Source organism: Gopherus flavomarginatus, chromosome 1 (genome assembly GCF_025201925.1).
Source record: "Gopherus flavomarginatus isolate rGopFla2 chromosome 1, rGopFla2.mat.asm, whole genome shotgun sequence".
NCBI lineage: Eukaryota > Metazoa > Chordata > Testudines > Testudinidae > Gopherus > Gopherus flavomarginatus.
This window is the reverse complement of record NC_066617.1, coordinates 271,577,096-271,591,073: the sequence shown is the minus strand read 5'-3', so window position 1 is coordinate 271,591,073 and position 13,978 is coordinate 271,577,096. Positions and strand designations below refer to the sequence as shown.

General features: G+C 40.7%; 1 protein-coding gene across 1 annotated transcript in view; it reads right to left on the bottom strand.

The window, feature by feature from the left end:
- The window catches only part of SLC15A1 (solute carrier family 15 member 1), a 64,789-nt gene that overhangs the window by 4,251 nt on the left and 46,560 nt on the right, over positions 1 to 13,978 (bottom strand). Inside the window, exons 15-21 of the mRNA XM_050937597.1 lie at positions 12,194 to 12,275; positions 10,721 to 10,846; positions 6,663 to 6,809; positions 4,868 to 4,917; positions 4,380 to 4,487; positions 4,140 to 4,236; positions 3,503 to 3,649 (exon numbers count right to left, since the gene is read on the bottom strand). Coding sequence (XP_050793554.1) covers positions 3,503 to 3,649; positions 4,140 to 4,236; positions 4,380 to 4,487; positions 4,868 to 4,917; positions 6,663 to 6,809; positions 10,721 to 10,846; positions 12,194 to 12,275 — 757 coding nt within the window. The remainder of the gene's footprint in view (positions 1 to 3,502; positions 3,650 to 4,139; positions 4,237 to 4,379; positions 4,488 to 4,867; positions 4,918 to 6,662; positions 6,810 to 10,720; positions 10,847 to 12,193; positions 12,276 to 13,978) is intronic.

Genomic DNA, 13,978 nt, shown 5'->3' with positions numbered 1-13,978 from the left:
TTTAAACTAAATGGAAGAATAAACAAAAATAGATCTGTGACTAGGGTTTTTGCTTTCAAAAGGGCTAACTTTAAAAAATTAAGGAAATTAGTTAGGGAAGTGGATTGGACTGAAGAACTTGTGGATCTAAAGGTTGAGGAGGCCTGGAATTATCTTAAGTCAAAGTTGTAGAAACTATCAGAAGCCTGCATCCCAAGAAAGGGGAAAAAATTCATAGGCAGGAGTTGAAAACCAAGCTGGATGAGCAAGCATCTCAGAGAGGTAATTAGGAAAAAGCAGAAAGCCTACAAGGAGTGGAAGATGGGAGCGATCAGCAAGGAAAGTTACCTTATTGAGGTCAGAACATGTAGGGATAAAGTGAGAAAGGCCAAAAGCCATGTAGAGTTGGACCTTGCAAAGGGAATTAAAACCAATACTAAAATATTCTATAGCCATATAAATAAGAAGAAAACAAAGAAAGAAGTGGGACCGCTAAACACTGAGGATGGAGTGGAGGGTAAGGATAATCTAGGCATGGCCCAATATCTAAACAAATACTTTGCCTCAGTCTTTAATGAGGCTAATGAGCTTAGGGATAATGGTAGGATGACAAATGGGAATGAGGCTATGGAGGTAGATATTATGACATCCAAGGTAGAAGCCACATTCGACCAGCTTAATGGGACTAAATTGGGGGGCCCAGATAATCTTCATCCAAGAATATTAAAGGAACTGGCACATGAATTGCAAGCCCATTAGCAAGAATTTTTAATGAATCTGTAAACTCAGAGGTTGTACCGTATGTCTGGAGAATTTCTAACACAGTTCTTATCTTTAAGAAAGGGGGAAAAAGTGATCTGGGCTCTACAGGCCTGTTAGTTTGACATCCGTAGAATGCAAGGTCTTTGAAAAAAATAGAAGGAGAAAGTAGTTAAGGACATTGAGGTAACTGAGACAAAATACAACATGGTTTTACAAAAGGTAGATCGTGCCAAACCAACCTGATCTCCTTCTTTGAGAAGGTAACAGATTTTCTAAACAAAGGAAATGCAGTGGATCTAATTTGCCTCAATTTCAGTAAGGCATTTGATACAGTTCCACATGGGGAATTATTAGCTAAATTGGAAAAGATGGTGATCAATATGAAAATTGAAAGGTGGATAAGGAACTGGTTAAAGTGGAGACTACAACAGGTCGTACTGAAAGGTGAACTGTCAAGTTGGAGGGAGGTTACTAGTAGAGTTCCTCAGGGATTGGTTCTGGGACCAATCTTATTTAATCTTTTTATTACTGACCTTGGCACAAAAAGTGGAATGTGCTAATAAAGTTTACGGATGACACAAAGCTGGGAGGTATTGCTAATACAGAAAAGGACTGGGACATCATACAGGAAGATCTGGATGACCTTGTAAACTGGAGTAATAGTAATAGGATGAAATTTAATAGTGAAATAGTGCAAGGTCATGCATTTAGGGATTAATAACAAGAATTATTGTTAAAAGCTGGGGACGCATCAATTAGAAGTAACGGAGGAGGAGAAGGACCTTGGAGTATTGTTTAATCACAGGATGACTATGAGCCGCCAATGTGATATGGCTGTGAAAAAAGCTAATGTGGTCTTGGGATGCATCAGGCGAGGTATTTCCAGTAGAGATAAGGAGGTGTTAGTACCGTTATACAAGGCACTGAGGAGACCTCATATGGAATACTGTGTGCAGTTCTGGTCTCCCATGTTTAAGAAGGATGAATTCAAACTGGAACAGGTACAGAGAAGGGCTACTAGGATGATCCGAGGAATGGAAAACCTGTCTTATGAAAGGAGACTCGAAGAGCTCAGCTTGTTTAGCCTAACCAAAAGAAGGCTGAGGGGAGATATGATTGCTCTATCTAAATATATCAGAGGGATAAATACCAGGAAGGGAGAGGAATTATTTAAACTTAGTACCAATGTGGACACAAGAACAAATGGATATAAACTGGCCATCAGGAAGTTTAGACTTGAAATTAGATGATGGTTTCTAACCATCAGAGGAATGAAGTTCTGGAACAGGCTTCCAAGGGGAGCAGTGGGGGCAAAAGACATATCTGGCTTCAAGACTAAGCTTGATAAGTTTATGGAGGGATGGTATGATGGGATAGCCTAATTTTGGCAATTAATTGGTGTTTGACTATTTGTAAATATGTAATCTGTAAAGGGTCTGTGATGGGATATTAGATTGGGCGGGATCTGAGTCACTACAGAGAATTCTTTCCTGGGTGTCTGGCTGGTGAGTTTTGCCCACATGCTCAGGGTTTAGCTGATCACCATATCTGGGGTCGGGAAGGAATTTTACTCCAGGGAAGATTGGCAGAGGCCCTGAGGGTTTTTTGCCTTCCTCTGCAGTGTGGGGCACAGGTCACTTACTGGAAGATTCTCTGCACCTTGAAGACTTTAAACCATGATTTGAGGACTTCAGTGGCTCAGACACAGGTTTCATACAGGAGTGGGTGGGTGAGATTCTGTGGCCTGCGTTGTGCAGGATGTCAGACTAGATGATCATAATGGTCCCTTCTGATTCTATGATTCTATGAAATGCTCCTGTTTTTTATTTAAAGAATTGTGGGAAGGGCAGGGAAAGATTGTGGAAACAGTAAATTTCCAGTATTGCTTATAATACTGCACATATTGTGCACAATGAGTGATTAACGAGCATATTTTACATATGACACAAACTCATTGGTTACAAAATTGTTGCTGAAACCAGAGTTCACAATAACAAATCAAATTATATCTGTCTAGGTACTTATTAGGTACCCATCACAACAGTATATGAGCACAACATGTTACAGTACATATACTATTCATAAGAATGAAAGGAAAAGGACATAAAAAAAGAAAAAGCACTCGTGGCTAATATGTGAGACAAATTGGAGTGTCTTAAAAATAAGGGGAGAGATTATTCAGGGTGATACAAAGAGGTACACAATTAAACTGACGCAAAGGGCTCTTCTTTCAGTTTAAATAAGATTTGTTTTGTTTTAGCTTAAATTGACAAGGGACACTTTGAAGCTAAAACAAAATAAACCATTCTGAAATAAGAGTGTCGACACAGGAGTTAAAAAGCAATTTAAATTAAACCAGCACAATGTATGCGTGTAGACAAGGTCTCAGTATCTATTAATTCTGGTTTTAGCTTTTCTCCACCCAGAGCTGGCTCCATAACAAGAAGCAGTACATCCCTGGTGCTAAGAGTTTCCATTGGCAGGCAGTTTGTGTGATGGAGTGACCTGAAGACTGGTGTTCAGATCATCTGCTACTGTAAATCAAATAGTCTGAAATCAACACAGAAGTCATTGAAAAATGCTAATTTATGCCAACAAAAAAAATCTGGCAACTTCTGATTCACATAATGACGGTGATGATTATTTTTCTTTAGTGATAGTCTAATTGTTTTTCTGTCTGCTTGGTGAAACCATTACATTCATCAGTAAAAGGTAAAGACATATCTCAGGAATACTAATGTTATTGACGGAAACCTCCTACCTGTGAATAGGAAAATGCCAGTCCAGTGACAGAGAAGACCACTTCACCACATGTCATAATGAAGTATTGAGGGATCTGCCAAGCCATGTGAACTGTATTGGGCTGGATATCTTCAACATATCTGAGTGCTAGTGTGTTGTTGTTACACTGAAATAATGATAATGAAAATGGTACATTAGAAAACAATGATGAAAATGCTGCACGTTTTCTAAAGATAAAAATATGCTATGAGAGTTTCATCAGGGAGCAACCCTCCCAACTATGTTAAAATATATCAACAGTGTATAGAGAATTTTAAATTAGTGATCATTTTGTGACTGAGTCCATATTAAGACCTTGAAGCTTTGGGTATCTGACCAGGCTCTAGGTTTTTAAGTCTGTTAGGCAGAAACTAGAACCCCTATTAACTGATTCACCATACCTATTTTGATTCAGAATGCAACCCATTACCTCCATTAATATTTTTATAGTTTATTAAAACTACATTAGATAAAATATTCTAATATATGAGAAGTCCATGTAGTTATTTTATATTTCATCAATTGCAGGTAATTTGTTCAATGGCAATTACACTACTTTTTAATTTTGTTTTAACACAAAAGTAATTCTGCATCTTTTAGCAGCACTGGCAACTTACCCCTTGAATTACAATAGTGTATGCACTGCCATATCCAAATGATATTGACTGATTTTTGCAAGTCAGTGAATTGTCTCCAACAACAACTATCTCTTTTCTGAAAAACAAAGAAGTTAATCTAAATAACTCTGGAATTAATTGTACTTACATAATAATACTATGAATTCCATGTACTTTTTCTGAGGACAAAGACTATTTTTTCCATGGAAGTCTTTGGATTAAGATAAAGAAAATACTTACACGCCTCTTGAAAAGGATGTATAATTGGTGGCAGAAAAATTCATCACATCTTCAAGATGAGTACTACCCATTGTGATGTTGATAGTTGAAGCCAAATTGTTTATAAATCTTTACAAAACAAAAAGAATATAATACTTACTTATAAACATGGCAACATAAGTAACACTTACAGAAAGCTAACATTCTTTACATTATATACTGGCAATGCAACACATATTTGAAATTATTTTCCTCTCCATCTCATTTGAATAGATTTTGATCATTTTTAAATAACATTTTCTCTTCTCTTTAAAAATGTATAGCTGATGCAAGAAGCAAAACAGAATTCATCCCCCTTTCCAGATGAGTCAATAAGTTAAAACCTGTTTTTTTCAGTAACAAATGAAGATTCAGGTTGAAGATGCACAGGAAGCAGAAACAAGATATTGGACTATAAAGATGCCATTTTAACATGCAGCTGAAGTAAAGCAAATGTTTATTAAGGATACCTGATTTGATTTTTTCCATCTTCTGACTTTGATGTAAGGCCATCAAGCAGCTGGTGGAAAAGACAATTATTATGAATAAGATATTTGTGTTGGTATCTTTGACATGCTATGATGTGCACTATTATGTACCAAAATCCACTATCTCTTGCTTCAGAATAAGACTCCAAGGGTAGATCCACAGAATTAGGCCAGTGTCTAACTGCTACTTTTGGTCCTAAATACAAAACGTAAATCCTCATAACCTCAGCTGCCATCTAACTCTGTAAGCAACTAAATTTCCACTGGCAAAGTCCCCATGGCACCTAACTTTCTCCTGGTGGGGACATGTTAAGACACCTTAATCCTACTGTTCAGCTAACACCTCAGCCCCAGTCGGATCCCCCATAAATCTCACCTGTGGGGCCTGATTTGGTAGTCATTCTCAAAGGCTGTCTACCAGGTTGGACCCCAAACAAAACAGAAGAGGAGGTGATACCAGTGCTTCCCTTACACTTAATAAAGCAGGATATGGGAGAGACCCAGGTTCAAGTCCCCACTATGCCTGAGCTGGAGCAAGGATTGAACACAGGACTCCTACCTCACTGCCCTAACCACTGGGCTGTACAGTATTTTGAGATGGGCCTCTCTCAACCTCTCCTGTTGAAGCCATTCCTCTTTGTATGAAATATTTAAATATTAATTGGGCCAGAGAGAGAGAAAGTAACAATGACTCTCTAGGGCACTCACTTATGAGACCCAGATTCCAATCCCTTCTCCGATGGCAAAGTATTTCATGAAAAGTGGAACAACTTCAAGAAACGAGTATAGTCTGTAGCTCAGTGGTTGGGGGCACTCACATGGAACATAAGAGAGTTACATTCAAATACTTGCTCCAGCCCACAGAGAGAGAGAGAGAGAGAGAGAGAGAGAACTGAACCACAGGCTTCCACATTCTGGGTGAGTGGTCTAACTACTGGGCTTAAAAGTGGCACTATCGCCTCCTAATTTTTATTTATTTATTTTGTGAAAAAGGACTGACACAAGCACCTAAATTGAGGAGATGGTTCATGGCTGTGAATCCATAGCAGAGGGAGGTGCCTTCTGCAAGTCCAGCGATGGGCACCTACCTCTGGCATTTCCTATTGATTAGCTTGGGAAACCCGCCCCCCACACCCCAATCAGCTTGCTGACTTTTGTGAATTCCTTTCTTAGAGTCTTACTTTCCCTATGCACTGGATAGGGAGATGTGCTGCTTAACTCAGGGCTGTGGATTCCACGAGGTGACAGGGCACCTCAATTCTAGGTGCTGTATCATGGAGGCCTGGTCAACACTGAAAATTTAGGTCAACATAGCTATGTCACTCAGGAGTGTGAAAAATTCACATCCCTGCATGCTGTAGCTATTCCAATCTAACCCCTGGGGTAGATGTGAGCAAGTCAACAGAAGAATGTTTCTACCAAGCTCACTACCACTGATCAAGGAGGTAGATTATCTATGCCAATGGAAAAACCCATGCCATCACTGTAGGAAGCATCTATACTACAGTGTTACAGCAGCATCACTACAGTATCGTAGCTGTTCTGCAATAGCACTAAGTCCCTTTTGTGGACCTACCTCTGAGTCTCCTCTTTAGAGTTTTGTTAATACATGTGATTGTTGTGACGCATAAAACTAAGACCATCCATTTAAAATTATTTATGTTTATCCAGAAATGTTTAAACTATATATTAAATTACATTAAACTTCACTTGAGATTAAAACTCTCCATTTAAGCAGACTGGAAGGATATACTAACTAGGAATTAAACGAGCTTACCAATTCAGTTTGGATGCCACCTGTATTTTTTAGTATAAGAGTATGACGTTCTTTTTCCAGAAAATGAAGAGGCTGATTTAAGATTTGATTTCCATAGGCTATATTCATTCCTGTTAAGCTAGTAGTGTCAAATGTCATATAGTTTGTCTATAAAAAAAAATAAAAATAAAGAACATTTTCTATGTATATTCACATAACTGTGATTCTGTCTATGCATTTATCAGGACTCTGCTGACTCAAGAATTCTGAAATTTATTAGGTATGCTGCACATGGTCTCTGGTACTTCATACATGTCTCATAAATCCCACTGAAGATTTTTGTTGTTTTCTGCATCTAAACCACTTTAATCATTTTGTCCATAAATCGTTTTGGTTCATTTCTTCACACAGACCTCTCCACCCCCACACAATCCCATTTTGGGTTGAGACCCCCACGGTTACAATACCATGACATTTCAGACTTAAATATCTGAAATCATTAAATTTATGATTTTTTTAAATCCTGTGACATGAAATTAACCAAAATGGACCATGAATTTGGTAGGGCCCTATTCATAGAGTGTGGGAAAAGAAGTATCTCTGCATTGCTAAACCTCCCTAAGAACTGGTACTGGTTAACATCCTTGTTGAAAGTCTCAGCAGACAATCCAAAGACTGAATGGTATGGAGGCTGCACTATCCTTAAATGCTGCCTCCAGGACAAGGTTGAGGCACATTGGCACTGCCATGTGGAAAATCCTGTATTGTCTCTGTTGGTGCTGTACCTATACCATGGTTAAACAGAGGACTTCACTCCTGTGTATCAATTTAACATCTGGTGGGAGCAACAAATTTACTTAGAGAGAAAATTATCAGCACTTCCACATACTGCTGTGAATGAAACTCTTGGTACTCTGAAGTCTGGGTGAAGGAAGAAATGAACCAGTTATGTGAATTTCAACAGTGGGGGGTTGCTGTGGGGGATATTGTGATGCTGCCTTCAGAGCTGGGCAGCCAGAAGGCATCTGCAGGCCGGGCACCCAGCTCCTGAAGGCAACACCACCTCCAACAGCAGAGCAGAAGGAAGGATGGCAATACCATACCAGTGACACACACTTCTGCCCTGCTTTCAGAGCTGGATTCCCAGCCAGCAACCATGGAACTTGCTGCATCTGGGAAAGGTTCCCAGAGATAAATCTGAGGTGAAGCCTAGGGAGTGGCCCATGCAGAGGAAGAGGAAGTCCTGTCCTTCCCTAGCCCCTCCAGGACTAGCAGCAGGAGCTCAGCACTTGTGAATTAAAGGATCCTTGTGCAGGCTATGTGTGTGTGTGTAGGGAGGGGGAGGGTTTGACCACGGCACCCCGCTGACCATGGTGTCCTGCACAGGAGCCCACTTGACCACCTGTAAGGCCAGCACTCTCCCAGCCCCCCAAACCATGCCACCTCATTTCTGCACTGCTGCTGGCATTGCCGCTTCCTTCAGAGCTGGGCTCCCGGCCAGCAGCCACCACACTCCGGCGGCTCAATTCTGTGAAATCTGGTCTCCCCTACAATAGCCAGATTTCACAGAGGAGGCCAAATTTCAGAGTCTGTGACGTGTTTTTCATGGCTGTGAATTTGATAGGGCCCTAACTATGAGTATGTAAAGTACAATGGGCCCTGACTTCAATTGAAGGCCCACGGTGCTACTGTAATAGAAATTAATATCAGTAATGCAGACGGATATTTGTCAGCTAGAACTGGACTGAGATGACAAACTAATTTCACAAAGACCAACCACTAGCCAGCAGATGGTAATAACTTTTATTCACCACAGACTTATCCTGAATTGGATTTGAACTGATACTCTACAGGTGGAAGACTGTCCATCCCACTGCTAAACCTTAAAACCACCCAGTCCCTCCAGAAGCATTATTTCATAGATATCACTTACATAGAAGTGAAAAATTGACCTAAGTTAGGGTGTGGAGTGAGTTCCCCTTTCTGCAGGAAAGAAATAGACTGTTTGATGACAAGAAGAGCAAGATGACCTGAAAATATAAAACTAAATCTTCATAACCCTCACCAACTTCTCATGCTAATAAACTTTTTTGGTCCTCTGTTTAGCAGGAAAGGAAGGCTAATGGCAGATGACATCAAAAGGCTGAGGTGTTTAGTATCTATTTTGCTTCAGTCTTCACTAAAAAGGTTAATGGTGACCAGATATTTAACACAATTAATATGACCATCAGGGAAGGAATACAAGCCAAAATAGGGGAAGAATAGGTTAAAGAATATTTAGATAAGTTAGATGTATTCAATTCACCAGGGCCTGACGAAATTCAACCTAAGGTACTTAAGGAACTAGCTAAAGTAATCTCAGAACCATTAGCCAGTATCTTGGAGAACTCATGGAGGATGGTGGGTGAGGTCCCAGAGGACCAGAAAAGGGAAAATATAGTACCTATCATTAAAAAGGGTACCAGGGCTGCACAGAGGTTTTGAGGGGTCCAGGGCAAAATCTGAAACTGAGGCCCCCACCCTTCCAAAAAATTTGCAGCCACAGAAATCATTAAACAAAGGGCACAAAAACACTGAAGGGAGGCCAGTGTGGAAGGGGGAGTTGGAGAGCAAGCCTGTCCTGCATTCACCCTGCAGCAGCAGCAGCTCCTGTCCTGTGGGGATGGGCTCAGCTCCCTGCACCAGGCATTGCAATCTGAAGCATGGCACTGCAGTACCACTCAAGTTTGGCCCAGCCGACCCTCTGTCATGAGGGAGATGTGGCTGGGCCAGGGCCATCCAGAGGATTTTGGGGGTCTGGGGTCTTCGGTGGCGGGGAGCCCCCGCTTCAGCGGTAATTCGGCGGTGGGGGGCCCTTCTGTTCTGGGACTCGCCGCCGAAGTGCCCCGAAGACTCGCGGCGGGGGCCCCCAGCTGCCAAATTGCCGCCAAAGCAGGACTCACCGCTGAAGTGCAACCGCATTTTTGGCGGTAATTCGGCAGCGGGGGGCCCCCGCCATGGGTCCTTGGGGCACTTCAGCGGCAGGTCCCAGAACAGAAGGGCCCTCCCACCGCCAAATTACTGCCAAAGACCCAGTCGCACTTTAGCGGCGGGTCCCGCTTTGGCAGTAATTCGCCGGTGGGGGGGTCCTTCTGCCCCGGAGCGGAAGGACCCCCCCCACCAGCAATGACCGAGAGTGTAAGAAGCTCCGGGGGCCCAGGCCCTGCAAGAGTTTTCCAGGCCCCCCAGAGTGACTGAAGGACCCCGCTCCAGGGGCCCCGAAAAACTCTCCTGGGAGCCCCTGCGGGACCCAGGGCAAATTGCCCCTTTTGCCCCCCCTCTGGGCGGCCCTGGGCTGGGCATGAACTCAGTGGCACTGTGACCCCGTGCACCAGGTTGCAAAACCACTTGGTTTGGGGGACCCCTCTTCAGGAGGGGGCTTAGGGCAAACTGGTTCTTTTGCTTGCCCCCACATGGGTGGCCCTTAAGGGGAACAAAGAAAACACAGGGAATTATAGACCAGTCAGCCTAACTTCGATACTTGGAAAGATACTAAGACAAATTATTAAAAATCAACTTTGTAACCAACTAGAAGATAATAAGGTAATAAGTAATAGCCAATATAGATTTGTCAAGACCAAATCATGTCAAACCAACCTAATTTCCTTATTTGACAGGTTTACTGGCCTAGTGGATAGGTGAGAAGCAGTAGATGTGATATATCTTAATTTCAGTAAGGCTTCTGACACGGTCCCACATGTTATTCTTATAAGCAAACTAGGGAAATGTAGTTTAGATGAAATTACTATAAAATGGCTTCAAAACTGCTATAAAGACGACACTCAAGAGTAGTTACCAATGGTTTGTTGGAAGGTGTAGCTACTGGGTAAGTAAGCTGTTTTTTTTACAAAATGATTAGTGACTTTTTTTTCCAAAATTTGTATTAAAAAGTTTTTAAACATTGTTGAAATGGTTATCAATTTTTTCATTTACTAAAATGCAGATTTTCAGTATACAAAACATATTAAAAAAAACTTGTGAAAAATTTAGAAAATAAGTTTTACATTTTTTTACTAACTCTAATCATTACTCTTTCTTACCGCCATCAGGGATTCCACAGAAATATTTTCAACTCCAGGGCCAAAGTCAACTTTTGCAACATCAGTGCCTAAATTTATTACTTTGATTTGGGATTGCCCTTCTTTTGGGAAGTCTGGAAGAGTTTTCTTGGTGAAAAAGAGTGAAATAAATTAAACAGTAAATAATAAATATAATATAATTAATTTAATTAATTAATAGAATCACAATGACCTTATTTACTTATGAAGAAAATTGACATTTGCATGACAAATACCTCTGATTAACACACATGGTGACAACATGTTTCCATGTGCTTCTTCATCCTTTATACTAGAAAGCCTAAGAAAAGGAACTCCTTTTTTCTCAGCAAGACTTCCACAACCCCATAAACCTATTATCCATTTTCCTTCTGTGGTTTGTTGTCAACATCAGGACCCTTCGGGACTCAGGGTACAGGCATCAGGGGCTCCCAGGCTTTCTCACAGTCTACAACAGACCATATTTCTGAATTCCCTTTCATCCTATCTTCTGTCCCATTTACAACAGGTGATGACTAACCAGGGTGTAACCATAAGTGGGACCCTCCAGCAGGAAGGTATCTGACCCTCTGTGTTCAGGCCAAGGAGAGAAACCAGGCTCCATTTTCACTTCCCAACCATTCTGACAAGAAGAAGCCATCATTTTAGTGGATAAAATGGCCTTTGTAACTGTGTGCACTGAGATTTAGTAGAGCCATATGCATTTTCATTTCTTTCCCACAAGTTCTACCCTACCTAGCTTTTAATGTTATCCTCTTTTCCATTGTCTGCATATATCACTATAAAAAATGCACTCTGGTCTTTTTTATAAATTTCTATAGATAGCTAATCATTTTGAGTGAAGTTCATCCCTGGATACGAAGCCAGCATAGGGCTATTTAAGTCTCCTCCTCCTCTGAAAAAGGACATAAAGCAAGATGGAACTATATTATTTACACCAGCTGATGATCTAGTCCTTTAATCTTATCTTTAACAAGCAGTGTTGAAAGTAAAACTCAGTGTATTCCAATGGATTCACATATTAAATCAACAGCATTTCATTCTTAATTTGTGACATCACATAGCTCTGGGGTTGTGTCACACTTACCCTCCACTCAAAACAAATCTAGAAGGTCAGATGTGCAAATATATTCTTCAACAAACCAAACAACTAAGTCTTCTGATTTTAAACTTTGAACTTCAATTAAAATTAAAAACCCATAACAAAGACAGATAAGCTGTCAAGGAACTCTTCTAGCTTATTATTTTATCATAGATCACATTATATTCTATGACACATATATACCGATACGTGCCTTTCCCTCTATTTTTTATAAAAACATTCTTGGTTAATTCGTATAGAAAGAAATGATTAATTGCCATGGTTTGGACTATTTGCACGCTCACCAAAATCTGTATAGTTATTAAAAAGCTAAATAGCAATATCATCATTTGGTTGTGTTCGGCTTAACTTACATCGATTTGCACTTGTACCAGTGCAGCAGCAACAAAAGCCAGAGATGCAAGAAACATACCAACTGTAATCTTCCTCAGGGGCCTAGCATAGCAACAAAAAACATGAATTTTAGGAGTAGTATTAATCCAAAAATTTAGCTGTGAGTTTCCATTTCATTATGGAGAACATTAAGATGACCATTGATAGTATATTATTACCCTGTGAGTACTGATATGGTTACAGAAAATACTCTTTTAAGCCTTACATATCTCAGTGTTAGTTTCCAGTTACCCTTTAGGGAAATGTAGACTCCTTGAAATTACATCACTAGTCCATTTAATAATCTGTTGCTCAAGATCTATATGGCTCATTTCTATAATTAGCCATCATCTGAACAATTATTAAGTTTGCACAGTTGACCTAAAAAGTCTGATTTACTCAGAAAGGGAATTTAACTCATTTAAGGCTGCAAAGAATAAAAAAAGCTACAGATGTGTATAGTTATGGCCTATACAAAAGGAAGTTTACTTATTATGCATATACTACTATGTTAAAATCTGTAAAGTACTGAACTAAAAAAAATTCAGAGAGATATGGTTTTTAGGTCTAATGACATTTTAAGAAATTATTAAATTTAGTACCATGGCAATAAAAGTCAGTCTAGGTAGCGGCGGCACCAGCGCTCCAAGTGCACGCCTGGTGTCGCAAACCGTGGTGGGGCGGCCTGCTGGTCCCTGCGAGAGCGGCACTCAGGCAACCTTTGGCAGCATGCCTGCGGGAGGTCCACCAGTCCTGCGAATTCGGTGGCAGGTACACTGAATCCACGGGACTGGCGGAGCTCCTGCAGGCATGCCACCAAATCCGCGGGACCGGGGACCTTCCGCAGGCAAGCCACCGAAGGCTGCCTGACTGCCGTGCTTGGGGTAGCAAAAAAGCTAGATCCTCCTCTGAGTCTAGAGCAGGGATCGGCAACTTTTGGCATGCGTGAAGCAGCGTGGGCCAAGGGATGTGCTGGCTGCCACTTCCCGACGTCCCCATTGGCCTGGAGCGGCAAACCGCGGCCAGTGGGAGCCATGATCGGCTGAACCTGCCAAAGGTTGCCAGTCTATTTATGGCATCAAATGATGGCTGTGGAGAGCCCATGTATGAAGGAGCCAAGTAAAATTTTCATTCCAGTAAAGAACATGAAACATGTCTCTCTGATGTAATCAAAATCTTAGTGGGAAGAGGATCGGAGGGTCAGCAGGTTTGCAACAGGGGAAGTTCACATTCTCACAACAATTTTCATAAATGGATAAAAGCAAACTGTAATAAATGGGTCAGAAAAGAACAGTACACAGTCAGGAAATTTGATTTTTAAATTTCTCTTACTATTTCTTTATTTGATACTAAATTTATCAATTATGCCCATACATCTGTTTCTTGGGTACACCACAGTTGTAGTACTAGAAACGTGGGTTCTAGACTTATATAAAATCAACGAGGAAAGCAAGAGAATCAGAGAAAAAACTCAGGAATATACTGTAAATGCCCAAAACAGGGAACTTTAATTTGAAACCCCGTAATAATTAATTAATTAATTAAAAAATTGCAGTAACAAAATTCATATCACGTCTTTATAATGAATCACCCCTTCCTAAGACTCAGTTATGAGAGAGCATCTGGCTGAATTCTAGCCTAATTTTATGTCTTCCTGACACTGAGTCTTAACCTAGAATGACTTCTAAAAATGGGAGATCCATTTTATAGTGTATAGAATTATCTAGATTTAGGGGGAAAGTTCTTTTTTCAGTTGAGTTAACACA